The following is a 23,010-nucleotide window of genomic DNA, read 5'->3' as shown; positions in this document are numbered from 1 at the left end:
TCCCTCCCAGCGTTGTTCTTGCCGGGTTCTGATCTCTTTCTGTTTGCCCGGAGCCCCTTTACAATGCTTAGCAACCAAGTGTTGTGGGCTGTGCCCACCTGGCCAAGCCTCCCCTGTCTTCCCCCAGCTCATCTGCCCCAAATCTATCCGTAGTCCCCAAAGATCTGTGCTGCTGGAGGGCAGCTGGACAGGGCATTTCTCCAGCATCCTCTTGACCTGCCATGATGGACTCAGCTAGGCTGGTGGGCAGATTCACTGGGTAACTATCCATGTAAGGATCTTACACTTCTTAAGCTCTACCACTGCTCACTTTCAAAGGGAACAGTCAAAGATTCAGCATACTACTTTAGAAAGGTTACTAGCCCAGACCGAAGCTGGCCTGTTTTCCACTGTTGCTTTTTCCTTAAAAAGAGGCCTTGGTTGGATCCTCAGACATCACCATACCTTCCAACATCTGGCTCTGGTGCATGGTCTGTTCTTAGGACATCTAGGAGATGGCTAAGAGAACTGTCCTTTTTTTAGGGGGAATGAAGCAGTCGGGAAATAAAAAGCTTGCTCTCATTCCTTGACCCTCCTCCACTTGATGATCATCTGGGAAATCTCAAACAATCTTGACATCAGAGAACAAATGTCAGGCTTCCCAGAGGGCAGCTTGGTCTTTGCCCAGCGGTCAGAGGCACTGAGTAAACCCTACTTTATATATGCTTCCTTTAGTGGAAGAGGTCAAAGGCAGCTGGGATCTGAGTAGCTAGAAACCTTCTCCAGCAACCTGGTAGTTTCTGCACAGCATCCCTCTGGTGAAGGGTAGTCTAACTATAGCACCAACAAAGTCGGGGTAGCTACAGAAATGCCTGGAGCATTTACAAGATACAGATACTTTCCTGAGTACTTGCAATCCAATGGCCGCTGTGAACAACACTAACCATGCCCATACTTTGCGTTTAGAAAAAGTCTCAGCGAGTCTGGACCTTTCTAAAACCCTTCCCTTTCCTCAACTTCTTGAGAACCTGCGTCTTTGCATGACGCCTCAACCCGCCTCTTTGCCTGCCTCGGGGTACTATCTGTCCTGAGGGTAAACACAAATAACTACTCAGAAAGTTAGCACTCAGGAAAAGCCAACATGGACCCTCAAGCTTCCCATTTCTCTAATGTGTTCAGATAGCCTTCAGAATCCAGCCTGCTGCTGTCTTTGTAAATAAAGTTTTATTGGCATATAAGCCCCACCCACTGATCCCTGTCTTGTCTGTGTCCTCTCTCCCCTACGACCATAGAGTTGAGTTGTTGTGACTGCCCATTGAGCCTGCAAAGCCTCAACTCTTCACTCTGTGGCCTTTTACAGAGATTGCTGACACCTGCTTTGAATAACTTCCAGTCACTAAACAGGGTGGCGGGGTTGGGGGGAAGGAATAACTGAAGATAAAACAACGGAAGTTTAAATTTGCGTGTCAGTCAGGGCTCTGTCTGTGCGTGTGTGTGTGTGTGTGTGTGTGTGTGTGTGTGTGTAAATAAAGAGATTTATTATGAGAGAATGTTCTTGTGATAACGGAGGCTGAGAAGTCCCATAGCTGTCTGGGAGCTGGAGGCCCAGGAAAACTGATGGTATAGTTGACTCCAAACCCCAAGGCTTGGGAATGAGGGAGCCAATGATACAGGTCTGAGTCCAAAGGCCTGTAGAACAGCCATGGAGCAGCCATGTCTGAGGCCAGAGAAAGTGGATGTCCCAGCTCGTGCAGAGAGCAAATTCGCCCATCCTCTGCTTTTTTGTTCTGTGCAGGCCTTCAGCAGATCAGATTACCCACCCACACTGGTTAAGGCAGTCTTCTTTGTTCAGCCTACCAATGCAAATGCTAATCTCTTCTGGAAGCATCCGCACAGACACACCCAGAAATAATGTTTTGCCAGCTATCTGGGTATCCCTCAGCCCAGTTGAGTTGACATATAAAATTAACCATCACAATTTGATATAAGGAAGAAGTTTTCCTGGGAAAAAAATAATTCAGCAATGAAATGAGTTGTCACCAAGGGGTTTAGGACAATCTCCTTGGGTTGCCTTTCTTCTTTTTTTTTTAAATTTATTTTTATTTTTTGGCCGTGCCATGCAGCATGTGGGATCTGAGTTCCCCAACCAGGGATTGAACCCGTGCCCCACGCACTGGAAGCGTGGGGTCTTAACCACTGGACCCCCAGGGAAGTCCGTCTTTCTTCTCTTCTATCCCAATCTTTACCTATCGAATTCTCACCATTGCTTCAAAGCACAGATCTAACAACAGCTACTGCATGGTGCCTCCTTACATCCTCCCAGAATGATCTCAAGTCCTGTCACTGTCAACGTCACACCTGTGTATCTTCTCCACGTTCTGTTATTTTTCCTGCTTATTAGATCAGCTTCTACAAATAAACTGTAAACACTTCGAGAAGGAATATTTCCTCATATCAGTCAGGGTCACCCTGCAGGAAGAGGATGACACACTCAAACCACTTAATTGAGGAGATTTTGGTGAAGGCACTGTTGATTCAAGTGTGGGCAGACCTAAAGCAAACCAGCATGAGATGGGCTGGCAACACCCAGGAGTCGTTACTACCAAAAAGCCTGAAGGGGCCTGGGGAGAGAGAAGGTGCCACAACACAGAGAGCTGTGGTTGTAATTGCAGCTAAGGTTGTGGGAGACAGCTGCCCAACTAAAGCTGTGGCCCTAGGCAGAGTAGCCCTGTCACTGTGGTCCACAGCCAGGCAGGGAGAGAGCAGGAAAACGATGACCTCGACTTCTCTTTCCTCCCAACCTGGGATGGCCTTCTAGGTCAGCCCATTGGCCAAACTCAGTGAGATGTCAGAAGGCCAGGGATTCTTTGAACAAGGCCCACGTGGTACATCCTCCAGGGGTGCACAGCCAGGTAGAGAAGGATGGACTGGATCTGGAGGGGGAAATGGCAACTGTCCAGCACATCCCGTGGCTACTAAAGCATCTCAAATATAAAGCAGGTTTTCAGTGATGTTTGTTGATTGACAGAGTTAATGTGAGCCTGTGGAAGGCCTAATTACTCTAATGATTTGGATGCAAACCATCCAGAGGCTGAAGGATGAATCGAAGGACCTGTGAGGGGGCTTCCCTGCTGCCACGAGTCTGTCAAAAGTGCACTCTGTCAGATGTGAGGATCTAATATGGCCACTGTTTTGTCTTCCTTTCAGTGGGGGAGAAAAGATTGGGGTACCACATGGAATTCATCACTCATGAGAGAAACTGTTACTCCTATCTGTGCTTAAACGCAAAAAGTATTTTCCCCCCAAATTAAAAGAGAATCTTTGCTCTTGAAATGTGAGCTGGAAAAACGTTCACTCCCTGGCCTGCTCGTCAGCTAAACGCTAGCACAGCTACAAGTGTCAAACAGCTATACATGCAGCCTATTTGCAGAGATGATTCCTGAAGATAAAAAAGCAGTGTGAAATGCTGACTTTTTCTGATCAGAAAGCATCCTGGGGTGGGCTGAAGAGTTTTGGGTCAGGAAGAGGCTCCAGTTTCTGGGGTGATTTTTATTGTTATCAGAGAGAAGACTGTACTTTCCATGAATACGCGGCTACTTGGCATACTCCTACCGGGAGAGGCCAACGTGTCCTCGCTTGTCTTTCTCTCCGTGTCTTTACGCCTCACATTGAAACACATTTTTCATTTCAGTTTCACTTCCCCTGTCACGTTCTTCTTTAAAAGAATGATTCATCAAGTCAAAAATCAGCAACATCAAAGGATACTTTAGCGTTACTAGGGTGCACGCATGCCCAGACACACACACACACACACACACACACACACACACACACACATGCTCTCAAACCCTCCCATGTGTCACGTCCTGAAAGCAAAATTGTGACTAAGGACCACAAACTCACATCCCCCAGTTGGAGCTTTTTTTCAGTACTTGGACTGTGAGGTTTTTTTATTCTGTGGTTCCTCCAGCATAACATTTTTAAAACTGTTGCAGGGGAGCTACTCAACACTTCATGATTTGATTATGTGAAATAAAAAGTGTAATGAAGTTAATAGCGCCTTATTCTTGCGGTACATTCTAAGGAGTTTTTCTGCCTGCAAAATCTGAAAGTGGAAATTACCTCTGGGCCCTCTGACTCTCAAAAATATGGGTGATAACGATTACGGCAGTGGAATGTCGACTTGAGAGCTTAGTATGTTTCTCTCTCCTCTGCTCAGTTTTCCAAAGGATCTTCTCTTACTGGGTTATTATTGGAGAATGAAAGACAAAGAACTGAAGTGGCAGGTCAGAAACCTCACTTCTGCTCTTGGTTGCATCCTACTTGTGCAGCCTCAGGAAAAGCATTTAAACTTGCTGATGATTAAGTACTTTTTAGGCAGAGTGAGGGGACTGGATAACCCATTCCCAATTTGGATTCTTCGATTTAAAAATAACATAGAATAGAAAAAAATAAATAAAAAAAATGAAAAACAAAACGAACATAGAATCGAATAGAATAATAAAACTAAAAAGAAAATGAGTTGGGAATGAAGAGTGCGTGATATGGTGCCAGTGTTTCTTTCTTTTTCTTTTTTTCCTTGTATTTCCCAGCAACCCTGATCTAGAATCATCCCTGTGTGCTTCCTGCCTAGTTATTTGTGTGGTTTCGGCACAGAGCCAAAGAGGAGGGCAAGGTCTTGGGTTCAAGTCCTTTACAGGCCAGTCAGCTTTAATCTCTTCCCCTATTTGTGTCTGTCTCTCTGACAGTCACAATAAACTTCACTAGGGTCTTTCAATGGGTCTCACACCCTAAAAACCAATCCTCTTGCTGTCATTGTCCCAATAGTGGCATCTTATGTGAGGGCAGAACATAACGGTAAAACAGAAGGCAAAATCGTAGTCACATGGCCTACCCTGTATAACGATGAATAGCATTCAAGCATCCCTGTACCTTGGGCCAGTCATAGGAGAACGAATTCTTTTTCAGGATTTTCCCAAGAGGCACATGCAGATGTCACATTCAATCTGCCTCTAGTAAACAAGGAAGACGTTTCACTAAGTGTAAAAGCTCTCCTAAGCATCATTTAGGGAGATTTAACAGGATGACGTTTCTCAGGTGGTACCAAGCAACAAGTTCTCCTTTTCCCAACGTTCTTTTGTGCTGGAAGTCAAGAAACAGATCCACAGTCCCCACAAGACTCAGGCTAGAGCCACATGCCAATGGGAACGCAAGCTTGATTTGGGATTTTCAGCCAGCAGAGGTAATACGACGGCTTCGATTTATGCTCACGGTCAAGTCTGTCCTTAAGGAAAATTTAAACATGGCAAAAATTTCATTGAATCTCCTTCTCTGATTTTCAGATGCCCAGTGCCCTCGTGATAATCCACGTCCCCTCCCCTCCTTGCGCCAGCCCAGCCTTGCATGCTGGCACTCTGTGCTCTGTATCCTTTTCTTTACCAACTCCCTCAACAAAATTCTGCTCATCTGTCTGACATCTGGGAATGATCCAAGGCCTTCTATTAATGAGTGCTACTGTGAATGACTAAAAGACAATAGCTTAGCATGCTTGCTTTTATAGGGTCTTTGTATCTTCTCTGGGACCTAAGGCCAAATTGGGGGCTTTAGGGATTAATCAGCAAGGATGATACTTCTGTGTTAAGAGAACCTTTCTTGGGCTGCTCCTACTATATATACTACATGAGTGCCTAGCTAGGCGTAAGACAGACCTTACTGGCAGGTTGATATGTAAGAAGTGTTTCCTTTGGCAAAGAAAAGAAGGAGAGGCTGAGAAATTATCTTTTTATCCTAAGTTTCCCTAGAAGTTGCAAAGGGTATAGACATAAACACACACACACACACACACACACACACAATTTTCACTGCACTGTACCTGGAGACAGAAAGACCTCAGAAATGAGAAGAGGGCATGCCAACTGGGAGGAGAACTTAAAACCCTATAAGAGTTCTTAGCCTCTGAAGGTATGCTGCCCGGTACAGAGCTCACAGAGACACAGAAGAACTAGACACAAAAGTTAAATGCAACTCTTTTCTCAGTTCCCAGAAACTCACATTTATGAACAGTTTGTGACGTGAAGCCTCAGCAATCACAGGGTAACTAGCTAATCTAGACACCGACAGAGCAAGTCCTACAGCAGCAGAATTGGAAAAGGGCAACTAATAAATCAACAAATATTTTATTGGATACCTACTCTGACCCCAACTCCAGGCCCGAAGCTGGGAGGACACAAATGAATAAAGCACATCCCTAAATGTCATGCCAAAGAAGGTACTAAGCTACCTTTCTACTTGAGTAGGTGACCAAAAGAGTAAAGAATGACTTGCTTCATTTGATTTTTTACTCTGTTCAGATGCATCATTGAGTAGGTGACCCCAAACATCTCAGATCAGACTGTGAAAGACTGGCCAACCTTCAGAAATCAGTGACTTTTGGAGTCTGTTTCCTTGGACTAACCAGATCCTCATACACGAAAGCAGACCCAACCAAATTGTTAAGAATGATGCTCATCAGTATTCAAACTTTTAGAAAGAAAGTTTATGGACCATTGAACAAATTTACATACCCAAGATCTCAGAGATTTTCTTCGCTCTTCAGTATTTGAAACTCTAGTGAATTCTTGTTCAACTTACCCGCAGAGTTAAGATAAATGGGTGATAGAACAACTATATACTAGCTTGGCATTTGGTATCAGCTGTACAGTAGTGTTTTTGTATGGGTTAAAGTTTACTTCAGCTGGAATTAATGTAATTATATATAATGCTGACAGATTAGGACATTTGCCTATTAGGACACTACACAAACATTCCAATAGTTTGCTGGCTTTTGACTTTGTAAAAAATAAGTGAAACAAAAATCCCAGGAGATATTGTTAATGGGGTAACTGGAATAGAGGTTTTGAAAGCACAGGGTTCAGGAAATCACAGTCAAAGAATAATGCATTTTAAGCCAAAACATATAGTGGTAAATGAATATTTAGTACTTACCACAAGACTGCTATCTAGAGACAGCCTTTTTCCAAAGTCCCTTTTCTCAAGCTGTCTCTTTCCCTCCATGAGTGAAGTTATTTATTTTCCTTTGTGATTTATAAGAATTCCCCTTCTGTTTCCAGGGTCACTGCAAAAAGTGAACATGTGTTTTACCATCCGAGCGAACAGTGTTTAGACCCCTGTTGTTCACTTTCTAACCAGGAGCAAGTGTTGAAGCCAAAAATACCCAGACCCAAATCATAAGTTTAGAACTGGGTTCTCTCGACTCCAAAACCCTCGCCCGCTGCCAAGGTCAGAGTCGTCTTTGTGGAGGCCCCTGTGTTTTCACAGGTTTTACTAATGGAGTCGCGGAATGGGTTTGCAGGTCTAATCAGCAGACCGTGGAAAAAAGCAAACAGTCCGTTTCATGCCACACTTGTTTCACACCCGTCCTCTCTCTATCCGCCAGCATCATTCTGTTGCTGTGCACAGGGACGCTGTCCGCAAATTCCATGAGAGCAAATGGACAAAGCCACGCTCCATATCCAAGACCTGCTGAGTCCGAGACCCAGTAAGGGGAAGGTGAAACATGAACATTATTGTCAATATTTAATTCAAAAATAATTTAAACCTATTTAAGGAACATTACAAGAGACATTTGCTTTGGGAAAGGTTGAATCCACATGAATGGTCATGGCGTCATTATCGTAAGTATTTGAACACCCACTGCATTTCACCAAATCAGATAGAGTTAATCCCTGCACTCCACTGAGATTGTTTGCTCTAGAATGACTTGGTATTCTGGTTAGTAAGGATGCATTAGATGTATTAAATACTAGCTTCCAGTTTTTACCGAGATGTAAAATGCTCGAAATGGAATAGGTTTGAACCCAGACTTTCCTACGCATTAGCCAAGTGAACTTGGACAAGTCATTTAGGCTCTCTGAAGCTCATCTTTCTCCACTGCAAAAACAGATAACAGATGGCCATCAAATGACGTATATAAAAATGGTTTAAAGGCGATAAATGACAACTTACATTTAAGTTCTAATTATGCACGGATAACATTAAAAACCAGTTAACCTTAAATACAAGTCGACATAATTTAATATGCCTCTGATGACTCAGAAGGCACTGTGAGGTACAGAAATTGCTCATAATTCGCAAAAAACACGTTTTATATCAGCCATTGAACAGCCGACATAGAAGAGCTGAGCTTAATAAAATGCTAAACCAATCAGTTTCTGACACAATTGAGAAGGAATATTTTTTAGAATTATTTCAACTGCTCCAAGTTTAACGAGGATGCAACAGACGGGACCTCACAGCCTATACACAGTATGTGGCCTCTTTCTCTTGGTTTCCTCTACCACGAAGAGGGTTGAGACAGCTGTGCCCCAGGCAGGGTTTGCCCACATTATAGTCGGTTGTTGGAAACTGATGGGCTTCTTTTCCATTTTAGTCATTCCATCTCTCACTTTCAGGAACACTCACTTTAATTCATTACTGGTCCACTCAGAAACTCCACTCTGACTTCAGGATAAAATCCAAAGTTTTCAACCTCATGTTCAGGGTCTAATTCCTGCCAACCAGGCTTTACAATCTCCAAACACACGAAGAACATTCCCGAAACCACACTTCAGATCATACCTCCATCTGGTCTAATCCTCCCTTTGCCCCCGTGCCTGGCTCAGATCCCCGATCCTTCCCAAAACCTTCTGCATCACTCCATTTGGCAACGATTCCTTTCCCTCCCAAGGTTCATAGAAGTCCTTAGGGACCTTAGTAATCACCTTCATCACCTGGGTCAGTTCTTTAACTATAGTCAGTTCTTAATATCTGCTTGTTGGTAGGGCCTAAGAGTTAAAAACCAACAAAGCACTGGCAGCATTTGTCAGAAGAAAGTTAGCTCTATGCTAATAGTATAGGCCAAACAATTAGTTAACTGAAATTTATTTGGGGGCTGTCTTTTGTGCTTTCAGCTGTTCCCACCCACTTTGCAGCCCCCTTCTCATCCCGGGGACTCTATGCACTGGTGGCTCAGAATACTCTCTGTGATGATCAGTCCAGCTACAGAGACTACTCAGGCCCTGAGATTCCCCCATCCAACAAAAGCATGCCCTCCTGAGTCTTATATTCCCAAGAGCCTTGGGGTTTAACAGATCACAATAGATGATACTTTGGCATTTAGCTCATGTTTATTAAGTGCTTAATGAATGGAGGACTCAGTACTTTGATGTTGGTGACACAGCACGTAAATAGAGACCAAGCCCCTGCCTTTGTGGAGATTACATTCTAGTGGGAGGATACAGAAAACAAATAAGCAAACAACTCCAAACCACGAACAGTACCTGCTATGAAGGAAACAACCCGCTGAGACTGGTGTAGCTGAGGGTCAAGTGTGTGAAAAGGGAAGCAAAGTTTAGACAGAATGGTAAGGGTATGAGCTGCCATATAAAAACATGGGTAGAGAGCAGTCCAGGGCTTTCCAGGTGGTTCAGTGTTTAAGAATCCGCCTGCCAGTGCAAGGTACACGGGTTCGAGCCCTGGTCCGCGAAGATCCCACACGCCACGGAGCAACTAAGCCCACGCGCTACAACTACTGAGCCTGAGCTCTAGAGCCCACATGCCGCAACTACTGAGCCCACACACCACAACCACTGAGGCTCCTGCACTCTAGGGCCCATGTGCCACAACTACTGAGCCCACGTGCTACAACTACTGAAGCCTGCGTGCCTAGAGCCTGTGCTCTGCAACAAGAGAAACCACCGCAATGAGAAACCCGCGCACTGCAACAAACAGTAGCCTCCGCTCACCAAAGCCCACGCACAGCAACACAGACCCAACGGAGTGAAAAAAAAAAGCATTCCAAGGTAGAGGGGCCAGTCTTTCTGCTGGGAAGGAGCTGGTAAAGAGGTTTGTGTGCCCTAAAGCAAACTAGGAAGAGAACGTGTGAAAAAAGTTCTGAGATTTAAGTAACAACTAGTTCACACAGGGCCTCATTGGCCAAGGTGACTTGTTTATTCTAAATACAATGGTTAATCTTCAGGTTTGATTCTCTACTTCACCCCTTACTCGCTGATCACATTACATTATTTAACCTATTTAAGCTCCAGTTGGTTCATCTATGAAAGGACACTAATAACAGGACCTTCTTCCTAGTAGGGTTGTTGTGATGATTAATGAGATGATCCACTGAAAGATCACATAGTGGGACTGAAACCAAGTCCCCCTAAAACCGAGTTCCTCTGCTGAGTTTATGATTAAAGTCTCTATCCAAAACGTTATTCCCTTTCTTGTCCAACACCTGTTCTCCTCAAGATTGAGGAGTATCAAAGAAAAGGGGGAATTGAAGCCAAGCAGGACCCTGTGGTGCTCCTGGGTACAAATCTTTTCCATGTCCCCCTATTTTGTAGGAAATATGCTTCATTCAGCCTCCTTAACCTTCCCTGAGTTCCAAAGGGCAGATTCGAACAGTTGCTAATCAGGGAAGGGAGGGGATGCAGAAACAAAGAAGGAGCAGTCAAGAAACAATAGTGCAGCCTTGGGACAGGGCCCTGGTTCCTCCACAAGGAATATACAGAACAGTATCTTTGAGTTCTTCTGCAGGAACTAAGGTCCCCACCCAGGTGGAAGATGGTAACTCCAAGCTGAGCACAAGATTCCTGGAGTGCCACCCTGTTACCTCACCACCAACCAATCAGAAGAAAGCCATACACCCTACATCCCTCACCCCAAATTTTGCCTCTGAACACTTTTCCCCAAAAACCATCAGGGAGGCTTTGCTGGTGGCACAGTGGTAAAGAATCCACCTGCCAGTTCAGGGGACATGGGTTCGAGCCCTGGGCCAGGAAGATCCCATATGCCGCAGAGCAGCTAAGCCCACGCGCCACAGAGCAACTAAACCCATTCACCACAACTACTGAAGCCCGCGTGCCTAGAGTCCATGCTCTGCAACAAGAGAAACCACGGCAGTGAGAAGCCTGTGCACTTCAACGAAGAGTAGCCCCCACTCGCCACAACTAGAGAAAGCCCCCACGCAGTAATGAAGACCCAACACAGCCATAAATAAATAAATAAATAAATAAATAAATTTATTTTTTAAAAAAACAGCAGGAAGTTCAGGGGTTTTGAGCATGAGCCACCCTTTCTCCTTGCTTGGCCCTGCAATAAACCTTTCCTTGCTCCAAAAATAAAATAAAGTAAATAAAGATCACATAGTACGTAAGCTTTAAATGTTAGATATATTCATTATCCCTTCTGGTATATATGATTCAACTCATTAAGAAGCAACTCTAGTGACTGAATTTTTTGCTCTGTAATAAGCTGATGAAGCCGTCATTGGGAAATGGAGATCCTTTTGACAGTTCCTGAACAGGCTAGTATGCTACGTGGAAGGCTGATTGAACAGCTTAACCTGGTCAATTTCTTTTCACGTTTTATGATGCTAATTATATAGGCAAAGATTGACATTCAAAACATTTAGCAACTGATACGGCCTAGGTATTGACTGATCAGAAGGGCACAGTGAAAGGCAATAAGCAGTACAGCTATAGCAGTACATCCTGGCCAATTATCAGCTTAAGTATATGTACTACCTCTACCCCAAGAACTTGAAAATTTGTGAATTAAACCATAAAACGAGCATAGAGAGGATCAAAGTAAGTTGTCCAAAAGGATCAAAGCAAGGCCACCCAAAAGAAACAAATGGCAAGCAGGTTGTGTCAGTATGAAAAGAGGAGGGGCCCACAAAGGAAAAGTCAGGAAGGCTCACACGCTCTGCCCCCAGCACCATGGGGGAAGAGAGCACCCTCATGTATACAAACCCAACAAGGACTGCAGGTCTAGAGGAAAAATGAGCGTCAGCCCCCAAAGACACTTCGGTAGGACACTGGTCATTTGTATTATCCAACAAACTCCCTTGCTCAGAGACCACTGTCATCAAACAACCTCCTCATTTTATTGGATTCCCATGTAGCTTTACTTATTAAAGGAGAATGTGTTGACCAGCAAATATAAGTAGGCAGTCTTTTGGAGAGTTGCATTTTTAGTAAAAATTTGCAATTTGGCATCCAACTCTTTATATTCATCATTTATATATTTGCTTATTATACTAGTCAGCTTGTGTGGTCATAACAGAATACCACAGACTGGGTGGCTTAAACAACAGAACTTTATCTTCTCACAGTTCTGGAGGCTGGAAGTTCAAGATCAAGGTGCTGGTAGGGTTGGTTTCTGGTGAGGCATCTCTCCTTGACTTGCATTTGCCTGCCTTCTCTGTGTATCCTCACATGGCCTTTTCCTTTGCACACATGCCTCCGGTGTCTCTTCCTTTTCTTATTAGGACACCAGTCTGATTGAATGAGACCCCTACTCTTATGATTTCATTTAACCTTAATTATCTCCTAAAAGGCCCTATCCCCAAATATAGGCACATTGGGGGTTAGGGCTTCAACATATGAATTTGAGTGGGGGGAATACATCTCAATCCATAAGAGTTAGTTTCAGTCAGATTTCAAAGCCTGGTCACATCTCAGTGTACCGAGTCACAAAAACTCTGGGTGTCAGTGGCTACTGCCAGACCCTCTCCCTCTCCACTGGTTATTGGACCGTGGATTTCACTACCACCACCGTCCACATCCGCCTTCCCCTGCTATAACTTCTCTCTACTGCAGGTCTAGAGGTGCAAACTACATTATCAAGACTTCTTAGTCGGTTGGTCAAGTTGGATTCTGCCAATAGGAGGCTGTGAGAGATCAGAAGGCAACAGGAAGGGAGAAGCCATTCTGCTTCCAGCTCCAGATAGGCAGGATCAAAAGCAGGGGCTACAGGGCTTCCCTGGTGGCACAGTGGTTGAGAGTCCGCCTGCCAATGCAGGGAACACGGGTTCGTGCCCCGGTCCGGGAAGATCCCACAGGCCGCGGAGTGGCTAGGCCCGTGAGCCATGGCCGCTGAGCCTGCGCGTCCGCAGCCTGTGCTCCACAACGGAAGAGGCCACAACAGTGAGAGGCCCGCGTACCGCAAAACAAACAAACAAACAAACAAACAAGCAGGGGCTACAGGCTCCGGTAACTTCTGTGATTCCTCCAACCACTCATCCTAAGAAAGGGCAGTAGCAGCTTCCCAACCTTTGAGTACCACCACCTACGCCTTTTGCCCCTCCAGCCCTTCCAACAACTTCATAACCAATTCCTCACATTAAATTCCTCTCTGCTTGAAATACCTAGAGTAGTTTCTCTTTTCCAGGTTTGACCATGATTGAGGCACATGCCATAGAGATTCCTTTGGACAGACAGACAGCCTTCCTTGGGCAGTTCCTGTCTTCCTTCTTGTGAGCCTTCTGAAATAACAGCATGGAATTAAAAATTCTACTAGGCACTTAGCTCCTGGAGGGCAGGAACACTATTTTATATTCTATGCTCTCCAGGGTGGTATTATGATGCCTGGTGCATAGCAACATGGCAGACACTCAATGAGCATTTGTTGTTTGCATGAATAAATGAACGCTTGAATGTTTACAGCTGTCTTCATGAATATATAAAGAGCTGAGCAGAAATATAACATTGCTAAAGCAAAGAAAGCCCATGCACATTTATAACACAGAAATTACTTTCTGAGACAAACACACAGACATACCCAAGCCTCAAAGAAAACATTTTATCATGATTTTTAAACCACTGTCAACCTAAACATTACTCCTTGGGCCCTGCCTGCACTTACAAAGCACCATAATCCAGTCGTGTTCATGTCTTTCCTATGGCTTCTCACAACTCTGGTTATAAAGAGCACATATCTGCCTCCAAGGGATAGGTTGGATGCCTCTCCCTCCCTGCACGGGGATGAAAATGGTCAGAGTTTAAGGAAGACAGGATATTAAGCATCCTTTTGTGACGGTCACTGACAGTGATCTCTGCTCACATACATCTCTTTCTAGCTGATTAAAATACTATTTCTTGGTATCAGTAGAAATCTGAGTTGGCCTTAATAAACTCTTTTTAATTTTCCTCACAGATAGTAATGGCCTTGCAGTGCCAGACAGATCCTTTAATATTCCTAAAGATGTTAGTAGTTTCTTTTTTCTGTTAGACTTTAAAAGACTATAATTTTCAAGAGACAAGAACCAAACAACACCATTAAGTCATATTTCCTCACATGCAATAGTCACACACATGCAGACACACACTGTCACACTCAGACATACACACTTACACACACACTCTCATACACTCACACACATTCTGAGAATAGGTTTCTCCAGCTCAATTTCTGCTTCTCTGATTCCCCCTCTCCTCATACCTGCTTCGAAATGTTCATGGTTTGCCCGAAGAAATGGGGGGAAATGATAGAGCTGAAAGGCATTGGAAGATTTGGCCCCCAGCCCTCTTTGCCATGTAAATTTGAGCATGTTCCCTAACTTCTGTGAATTTGCATTTCCTAATCTAATCTCTCCCAGATATTTCCAGGTTCAGAAGAGACAATGCATGAAAAAGCCCTTCCACATCTAGAGTCAAGATAGTTTTCAATCAGCTTCATTAAGCAACAAACAATGCAAAACATGACTGTGTGCAGCCTAATAGCACCCAGACAGCAGAGACAGTGTCACAGTCATTGGCATCTCCCCTGAGCACTCAACAAACTGGCTCCTACGTGATATAAACTCTACAAAGAGTAATTTCAGAGTTGAATATGACAAGAACAGTGACAAAATCTGCTGACCAGGTAGCTCAGCAGATCTCCATCCCGGCTGCTCCTTAGAAACCCCCGGGGAGCTTGTAAAATTCACCAACGCCCAGGCCCCATCCCAGATCACTGCAGTCTCCAGGGGCAAGGGCACCGGCCCCCGAATATGGGGACAGCAGCCGGGGATGGCAACTACTGGTTAGAGTGGTTGTTCTCAGACTTTGCTGCAGGTTAGAGTCGCCTGCGGAGTCACCAAAGAACAAATAAATCAGGACTGGATCGCTAAGGGTGGGACCCACTCATCCTCCTGTTAAGATCCCTGAAAGACTCCAACACACAGTCAGTGGATCACCAGTTTGAGGGGGTGAAGCTATGCGCCCTTTCTTGATCTCCCTCCCTGTCTCAAGGGCTGAGGGACACACAGTTGTCGACAGCAGCAACCGCCTTTCTTGAGCCACTGCAACCAGCAATTCTTAGTTTGCAAACTCTGACCCCAAAGAAGAGAAACACTGGATACAATGTGGACCTGCACCTTCCCCCTGCCCCACTCTCTCAGGCTCACTAATCAGCCTGCTTAAACTGGTCTTTTGCTTTGCGCAGAAAGTAATGTTGATTAAAGACAGAAATATCCAATCTAGATTCCAAAATAGATAGCTAGTGGCAACCTGCTGTATAGCACAGGGAGCTCAGCTTGGTGCTCTGTGATGGCCCAGTTGGGAGGGAAGGGGCGGGGGAGGCACCTCCAAGAGCGAGGGCACGTGCGTATGCGCATGACTGATTCACTTCCCTGTGCGGTGGAAACTAACACAACATTGTAAAGCAATTATACTACGATAAAAAAAAAAAATCTAGATTCCAAATTAACATGCAAATGTCGTAGAAACTCAGGGTAAGGTCATCATATCACTTAGAAAAGGAGGGAAAGAACTTCCTATTCCAAGTGTAAGAATGGAAAATCTTGACGCAAATGCTCCCAAACCTGCTCACTCCTTTCTCCCCACTGTTCTCCATGAGCGTCCTGCTCTCGTTTCAAAGTGCAAATAGCAGGAGGGAAAAAGAAGTTATGAATCTGTCAGATTTGCATATAGCTACCAAACAGAACATTTGAAGCTCCTGTCAGCTTTGTACTGAAATCTTTTCATCCCGATTAAGTCTACATAAGGGAAAGCAGTTGGTTTTCCTCATACTTTAAACACATATACACAACAGTTTCCTTTTGGAAGCTATATTGGCTCAATAACTGTCTGCTATTGACACATGCATTCGTGAGTCATATGCATAAGGGTGTGTGTGTGTGTGCACACATGCTTGTGTATGTGTGTGTGAGTGTATACATATATGCGTGTGTGTGAGAGTGCATGTGTGTGTATGCACATGCACTCTGACGGAACAGAAAACTACTGTCTCCGTTTTGGACATAAGTATAAAAAATACCAAATTATGTGACTTTCACTCATAAATGTCTACTAACAGCACCCTGAAATGGATTTAGAAAAGACTGAATGAGAACAGCCTTCCCAAATACGGTATCCCATCCTTGCCAGATACATTAGCGGCTGGAAACACCTCTGAGGGATGTGACAACGGGTTTTTTCTTTGAAGTGGAGGAAAATTTTGTATCATGATGAAAATTGGTTTTTTACATTTTTTAATTGAGGTATAGTTGATTTGCAATGTTATATTAGTTTAAGAAATATAACAGTGATTCAAAAATTTGATAGAGTATCCTCCATCTACAATTATTATAAAATATTGGCTATATTCCATGTGGTACAGTATAACCTTATAGCTTATTTATTTTATGCATAGTAATCTGTACCTCTTAATCTCCCATCTTGTCCCTCCCTGCACTGGTGACCACTAGTTTGTTCTCTATCTCTGTGAGTCCACTTACTTTTTGTTATATTCACTAGTTTATTTTTTAGATTCCACATATAAGTGATAACATGCAGTATTTGTCTTCCTCTGTCTGACTTATTTCACTAAGCATAATGGTTTCAGGAGCTCCTGTTTATTAAACTTCTCACCCTGGAAACTAGCCAGTGGCTTATAGTTGATGATTTAAATGCTGGACAGACTCCTAAGAATCACGGTCCCATGACCCCGTCCTCAGATAAATGGCACCTCCAACACAGGGAACCAGGGATTCAGTGAAATCTGGGTCTGGAAATCTTCGCTATTGTTCAATATTGGCTATTGAACAGTTAAAGGTGAACAGTTAAAGAACTGATGTTCACTGATGTGAACTAAGGTCCTAAGGAACCAAGGACAGGGAAAGCTCTTAGAACCTCTAAAATGACCAAAATTCACTAATTTCCAACCTTTATTATTTAAATCTTTTTTTTTTTTTTTTTTTTTTTGGCAGCGGGCCTCTCACTGTTGTGGCCTCTCCCGTTGCGGAGCAAAGGCTCCGGACACGCAGGCTTAGCGGCCATGGCTCACGGGCCCAGCCGTTCCGCGGCATGCGGGATTTTCCCGGACCGGGGCACGAACCTGCGTCCCCTGCATCGGCAGGCGGACTCTCAACCACTGCGCCACCAGGGAAGCCCTATTTAAATCTTTTAAAAACTGAGATATAATTCACCTACCACAAAATTCATTTTTTAAAGTGCACAATTCAGAGTCAACCCTTTCTACCACCCAGTACTTATTTATTTTTGACAGAAACTGGGGATGTGCTACAGAAAGGCAAGGAAGTTCCCTTATCACTGCTTGAGCTTCATCAGATCTGGCTGTCCAATGTCACCATCTTCTTGGGTAGCAGCATCCAGGCCAGTCCTGAGTTCAAACTCTCCAACTGAAGGGTTCTGTGACCCTGAGCAAGTTATTTAACATCTCTTGGTCTCCATTTCCTCATGGATAAAATTAAGATCATAGTAACAGCAATCATCTTAACAAAATTGCTCTCAGGACTAAAATGACGCCTGTTTTAAAATACTGGAGTGAACACAGACTTACAGAACGAACTTATGGTCACCGGGGTGGGCGGAAGGGTGGGGGGAAGGGACAGTTAGGGAGTTTGGGACTGACATGTACCCACTGATACATTTCAAATGGATAACCAGCAAGAACCTACTGTACAGCACAGGAAACTCTGCTCAACGTTATGTGGCAGCCTGGATGGGAGGGGAGTTTGGGGGAGAATGGATACATGTTTCTGTATGGCTGAGTCGCTTTGCTGTGCACGTGAAACTGTCACAACATTGTTAATCGGCTACACTCCAATATAAAATAACAAGTTTAGGGCTTCCCTGGTGGCGCAGTGGTTGAGAGTCCGCCTGCCGATGCAGGGGACACGGGTTCGCTCCCCGATCCGGGAAGATCCCACATGCCGCGGGGCGGCTGGGCCCGTGAGCCATGGCCGCTGAGCCTGCGCGTCCGGAGCCCGTGCTCCGCAACGGGAGAGGCCACAGCGGTGAGAGGCCCGCGTACAGAAAAAAAAAAAAAAAATCATAAAATAACAAGTTTAAATGGTTAAATAACTAAATAAATACTAAAGTTCAAAATCCTCAGAAAAATAAAATGAAATATTGGAGTAGATATTCAATAACTGCTAGGAATGACACAACAGAATTCCTTTCATTCAGAATTTGGTAATATTTATTTATTCAATATCTATGTTGTCCCAGGCCCTGTATCAGGCCCCGAAGAGAGAAAGACAGAGACAGAGAGAAAGACAATGAAGGAGGAGGTGGAGGAGGGGGAGAAAAAAGGAGGGTGGGGGAGGAGGGGGGAGGGGAGAAGGGGGGAGGCAGAGAAAGAGAAGAAGAAGGAAAGAGACAAAGAAAGAAGAAAGGAAGGAAGGAAGGAAGATGGATCCTCAAATTTCAAGCAAGTTTAAAATCTAAGAAGATTTATATGTCAATAGTAAAAAGTAAGGTTAAAAAATGTGAATGAAGGAGTGAATGGTTTCAGTGCAAAGAAGATTCACTTTTGGTTTGGATCATCCTGGAAAACTTGCCTTCATTGTCATTCGAAGCATTGCCAGTTAATTTCCAGACACAAACCATCGTGACATTTTTACAGTGTATGAACTAAAAAGCAAGAGACAGAATGGCAGGGGCTTGGACCAGGATAAGCATTTCAGCTCTGGCTGCTCTTCCGGAACCATCTGTTGTTTCTCTCCCAGTCTTTCTTTGTAAAGATTTTCCCCACTTTTTAGTTCCCTCCTCGGCCTCTTCTCCATTTATGGCTTGAAGAAAAGGTTGTAGTTCATTCTGTGAAATGTCTACACGTTGCCCGTGAACTCTTAAGGGGAAAGTCAGTGTAGAAACGAAACAAATAAACACATTTTCAAAATAAATAAAGTGTGCACATAACTCCAGTGGATTGGAAGAATATTTAGATAAGTGGCTAGGGAAAAGAATTTTCACACTGTGTCATCTGCGAACACTAATGAGTTAATTAAATTAGAAAAATTCCACTGCCAAAAGTGAAAACATCCAACTATGTGGGATGCTGGGGGAATTATAGACCTGCTACTAAATGCATTCTGTTCAAGCTTATTTTTTTCCTTTGAGAAGGCCATGCAGAGCTACACTTAAAAAACCAGCCAATTTCAAGAGAGTATTTTCCATCTGGGGCCAGTTATGGGAGAGTATGCTTTAAACTTTGCAAAGCCTGCTGAGAGGCAACATGACTTGTTAAGGAAACAGTTTCTGAAAAGCAATGTTTTTGAAGATCCAGCAAAAGGTTTTACCGTGACATCCCCATACATTGCTGAATTCATTATGCCATTAAATGCCTTTGAACACAAGTGATAAACCAAAATGATTCAGGAAATGGATATACTAAAATCAATCAGAAGCCAATACATTTTGGCCAAGGTTTTAGCTGCTAATTAGAATATTTTCCCGACCTGGAAGCTTTTTTCACCTTATTTACTCTTCTTTTATAGTAACCTCCTTCCACAATTCCCCTGCCCCGAATAACCCTGATGTGGAAAAAAATACTGAAAGCTTAGTAAATCAAAATTAAGGGATTAAGTCTCAAAAACCCATCAATATGCTGAAAACAATAGAAAGAATTCTTAATAAACCAAAAATGTAGAATATGACATTAAAAATGTCCTAAGTCGTAACAGCTGTCAAAATGAAAAGTATGAGAAACATCTCAAAGATGTTTACCTTCTTTGATTCAGTGTCTAATTAAACTGAGTGTTATTCACTAGTGGGAAGGGAAGTGAGCTAAAATCTCCTTAGAAGGTAAAACAGTTGATGACCACCCACTTAAACTGATAGCTAGAAAGACTTAAGTTTAGGTTGTGCTTATGTGTGTCTGTATGTACATGTATATATTTATACGTGTTATGTAAATATATGTATATGTGCTATACAAACACATATATCTACACCTATATATGTGTATATGGTCATTTTTTTCTCTTTTCTCCCCGGTTATAGATAATAACAATCAAAACTTCTCATTATTTGGGCTTTTTGTTTTTCATGTGAGGGGTTTGTTTCTTTTTATTTGGGCTTTGAAGGCTCAGGAATAAGAGGTGTTCTATGGATAGCTGGGTAAACCAGCGCTTCTCAAATTCAAGAACAGGAATCACTGGTGGATCTCATTAAAATGCTGATTCTGATTCATGGGGTCATGGTAAAGCCTGAGATTCTGCATTTCTAATAAGCTGATGCTCCTGGTCTGTGGATTGCACTTTGACAGTAAAAGATCTGAAACTTAGAGAATTTATCTGTGTTTATGTAAGGGTGAAATTCTAAGAATTTTCTCAGAAAGCTATGCTCACCTAGCTAGATGTTATAATGAGTTAGTTCTTAACATGATCTAAGATCCTTCATGGACTATACAGTTTAGCTAATCACGTACAATAATTCTTGTGCTAACCTCTACTCACATTTGGAATCCCAAATCCTGAGGGATCCCTCTTCACCTACCCACCAGTACAGTCATTGTCTCTAAAATAAACCCAACAAGTTTACTTAGGAAATTTTGGTAATTACTTGAATCTACCAGTGACAAAAGCTCACAAGGCGTTTCACAGCAACCCATTTCACATTTGGGGTTCTCTCATGGTTAGAAAGTTTCAGTCTGTCTCTTGGATTCTCACCCACTGGGCACGGCCTCTGTTCCCTGGAGCAAATAAAAGTTTTCTCTTACTCAAGCACAATACCCCCAGCTTCTTCAGCATTTTCTCTTGGGAGAAAGTTTCCACAGCCCTCATCCTCTTTGTCACTGTCTCTGGTACTTGCTAGAACTTGATGAAATTCCATGAGATAATGTCTTTTATTCCAGTTCTTTAAAAAAAATTACATCATAATATATGCATTTATGCTCTTTGTAATAAAAGATAAAAGCAGTAAAACATGTATACAGATTATAATGTAAAGTTGTATACATTCACTGTCCCCCTATTTAACTCCTCTTACCAGAGGTAATCACTTTTAATAGCTTTTCCATTTCTTTAGCTGCAGAAATATGTAAATATATGAATATTGGTTTTTTCCATTCTATATAAATGGGATCAGCCTCTATTATTCTGTGATATTTGTTACACCTGGTAGATTCAATACACATGGGTCTAATTCATTTTTCTTACAGTTTTGTGTTATTCTATAGAATCAGTGAGCAACAAATTGGGTATTAATTTATGAATAGAGATTTAGATGGACAGTAATATTTTCTGATTCTTGATGGTGCTGCCATGAGCACTGTATATGCCTCTTTTGTGCCTGTGGAAGTTTCTCTATAAAGTATAGATCTCTAAAGGTGGAATTACTGCTGAATAGAATCAATCTTAAAACTTTTCCAGGGAGGCAGAGTCAAGATGGCAGTGTGGGAAGACACGGAGTTAGCTTCTCCCCACAACTAGGGCATCTGCCACGCGCTGGTGGGGGACTCTGACGCCCAAGGAGATGGGAGGAACCCCAAAGTGAACCGGTAGAATGTAGGGGGACTGAGGGGGAAGGAGAAGTGGAGGCCAGATCGGATCTGCACCCCTGAGGCCGGGGAGATCAGGAGAGGCAGGCGGGAGTGACTCTCCAGGAAGAGGAGAGGAGTGGAGAGCACTCGCCTGGCCCACTCGGGCCGGGGAGCCTGCTGAGCTCCGAGGCTGATCCCCTGCCCTCCAGGCTGCATGGGTCCTTGGGGGCATAGGAGGGAGGCCGGGAAGATCAGGAGAGGCAGGTGGGAGGGGCCCTCCGGGAGGAGCAGGAGAGGAGTGGAGGGTGAGTGCCCTGCCCACTCGGGCCTGGGGAGCCTGCTGAGCTCCCATGTCCGTCCCCTGCCCTTTGAGGCCCCCTCCCCACCGGCCGCACTGGTCCTGGGGCCATAGGAGGGAGGCTGGGGAGATCAGGAGAGGCAGGCAGGAGGGGCCTTCCCAGACCGGAGGAGCAGGAGAGGAGAGGAGGCATTTGCCCTGCCCAGAAACCCTGCTGGGCTCCCAGGTGAGGTCCCTGCCCTCTGAGACCAGGGGTGGGGGGCACGCCTGGGCCCCTTCTGTTCCTTCAGCCTAAGCCCCACCCCCCACAGCCCCCAGGGCCTTTTCCAGCCCTGTGGGTCCTGAGCATTGGCCCTGCCTGCCCAAATCCCGCCCTTGCATAGGCCCCGCCCATCACAGCAAAGGCCTTCCCCCCCCCTTTTTTTTTCTTTTCCCACTTCTTTTTTTTACTATTGTGGTACTGATTACCTTCTGGTTGTTGATTAAGCTATATTTTAATTTTATATTCTTTCTAACATATCTGTTAGTTTCCTAGTCTAATTTTGTTTTTTACTTTGTTACTGTTCCTTTTTGTTGTTGTTGTTGTTGCTGCCTCACGCAGGTTGCAGGATCTTGGTTCACAAGCTTGGGGTTGGGCTGAAGCTCATACGGTGGGACCTCCAAGTCCAAACCACTGGACTAACAGAGAACGTCAGACCCCAGAGAGTATTTATCAGAGTGAGGTCTCACAGAGTTCCTCAACTCAGCGCAAAGACCCAGCTCTACCCAATAGCATACAAACTCCAGTGTTGGAAGCCTCAGGCCAAACAACCAGTAAGAAAGGAACACAATCCCACTCATTAAAAAAAAAAATTGAGATGTCAAAAAAATACGTCATAGATGAAGGAGCAAGGTAAAACCCTACAAGACCAAATAAATGAAGAGGAAACAGGCAGTCTACCTGGAAAAGAATTCAGAGTAATGATAGTAAAGATGATCCAGAATCTCGGAAATAGAATGGAGGCATGGATTGAGAAAGTACAAGAAGTGTCTAACAAAGATCTGGAAGAACTAAAGAACAAACAAACAGAGATGAACAGCACAATAACTGAAATGAAAAATACACCAGAAGGAATCAATAACAGAATAACTGAGGCAGAAGAACGAATAAGTGAGCTGGAAGACAAAATGGTGGAAATAACTGCCGAGGAGCAGAATAAAGAAAA

At 43.9% G+C, this 23,010-nt stretch overlaps 1 protein-coding gene across 1 annotated transcript in view; it reads right to left on the bottom strand.

Annotated features, from left to right (window-relative positions):
- Positions 1 to 7,507, bottom strand: part of NCKAP5 (NCK associated protein 5) — an 870,988-nt gene extending 863,481 nt beyond the window's left edge. Inside the window, exon 1 of the mRNA XM_022590669.3 lies at positions 6,964 to 7,507. Coding sequence (XP_022446377.2) covers positions 6,964 to 7,032 — 69 coding nt within the window. The 5' untranslated portion in view covers positions 7,033 to 7,507. The remainder of the gene's footprint in view (positions 1 to 6,963) is intronic.
- Between the last annotated feature and the right edge of the window lie 15,503 nt (positions 7,508 to 23,010).

The sequence above is a fragment of the Delphinapterus leucas genome, chromosome 8 (genome assembly GCF_059928025.1).
Source record: "Delphinapterus leucas isolate spDelLeu-1000000601 "Yukka" chromosome 8, BTC_Dleu_Yukka2, whole genome shotgun sequence".
NCBI lineage: Eukaryota > Metazoa > Chordata > Mammalia > Artiodactyla > Monodontidae > Delphinapterus > Delphinapterus leucas.
Note: the sequence above shows the minus strand (reverse complement) of the source record. Positions and strands in the feature narration are given on the sequence as shown.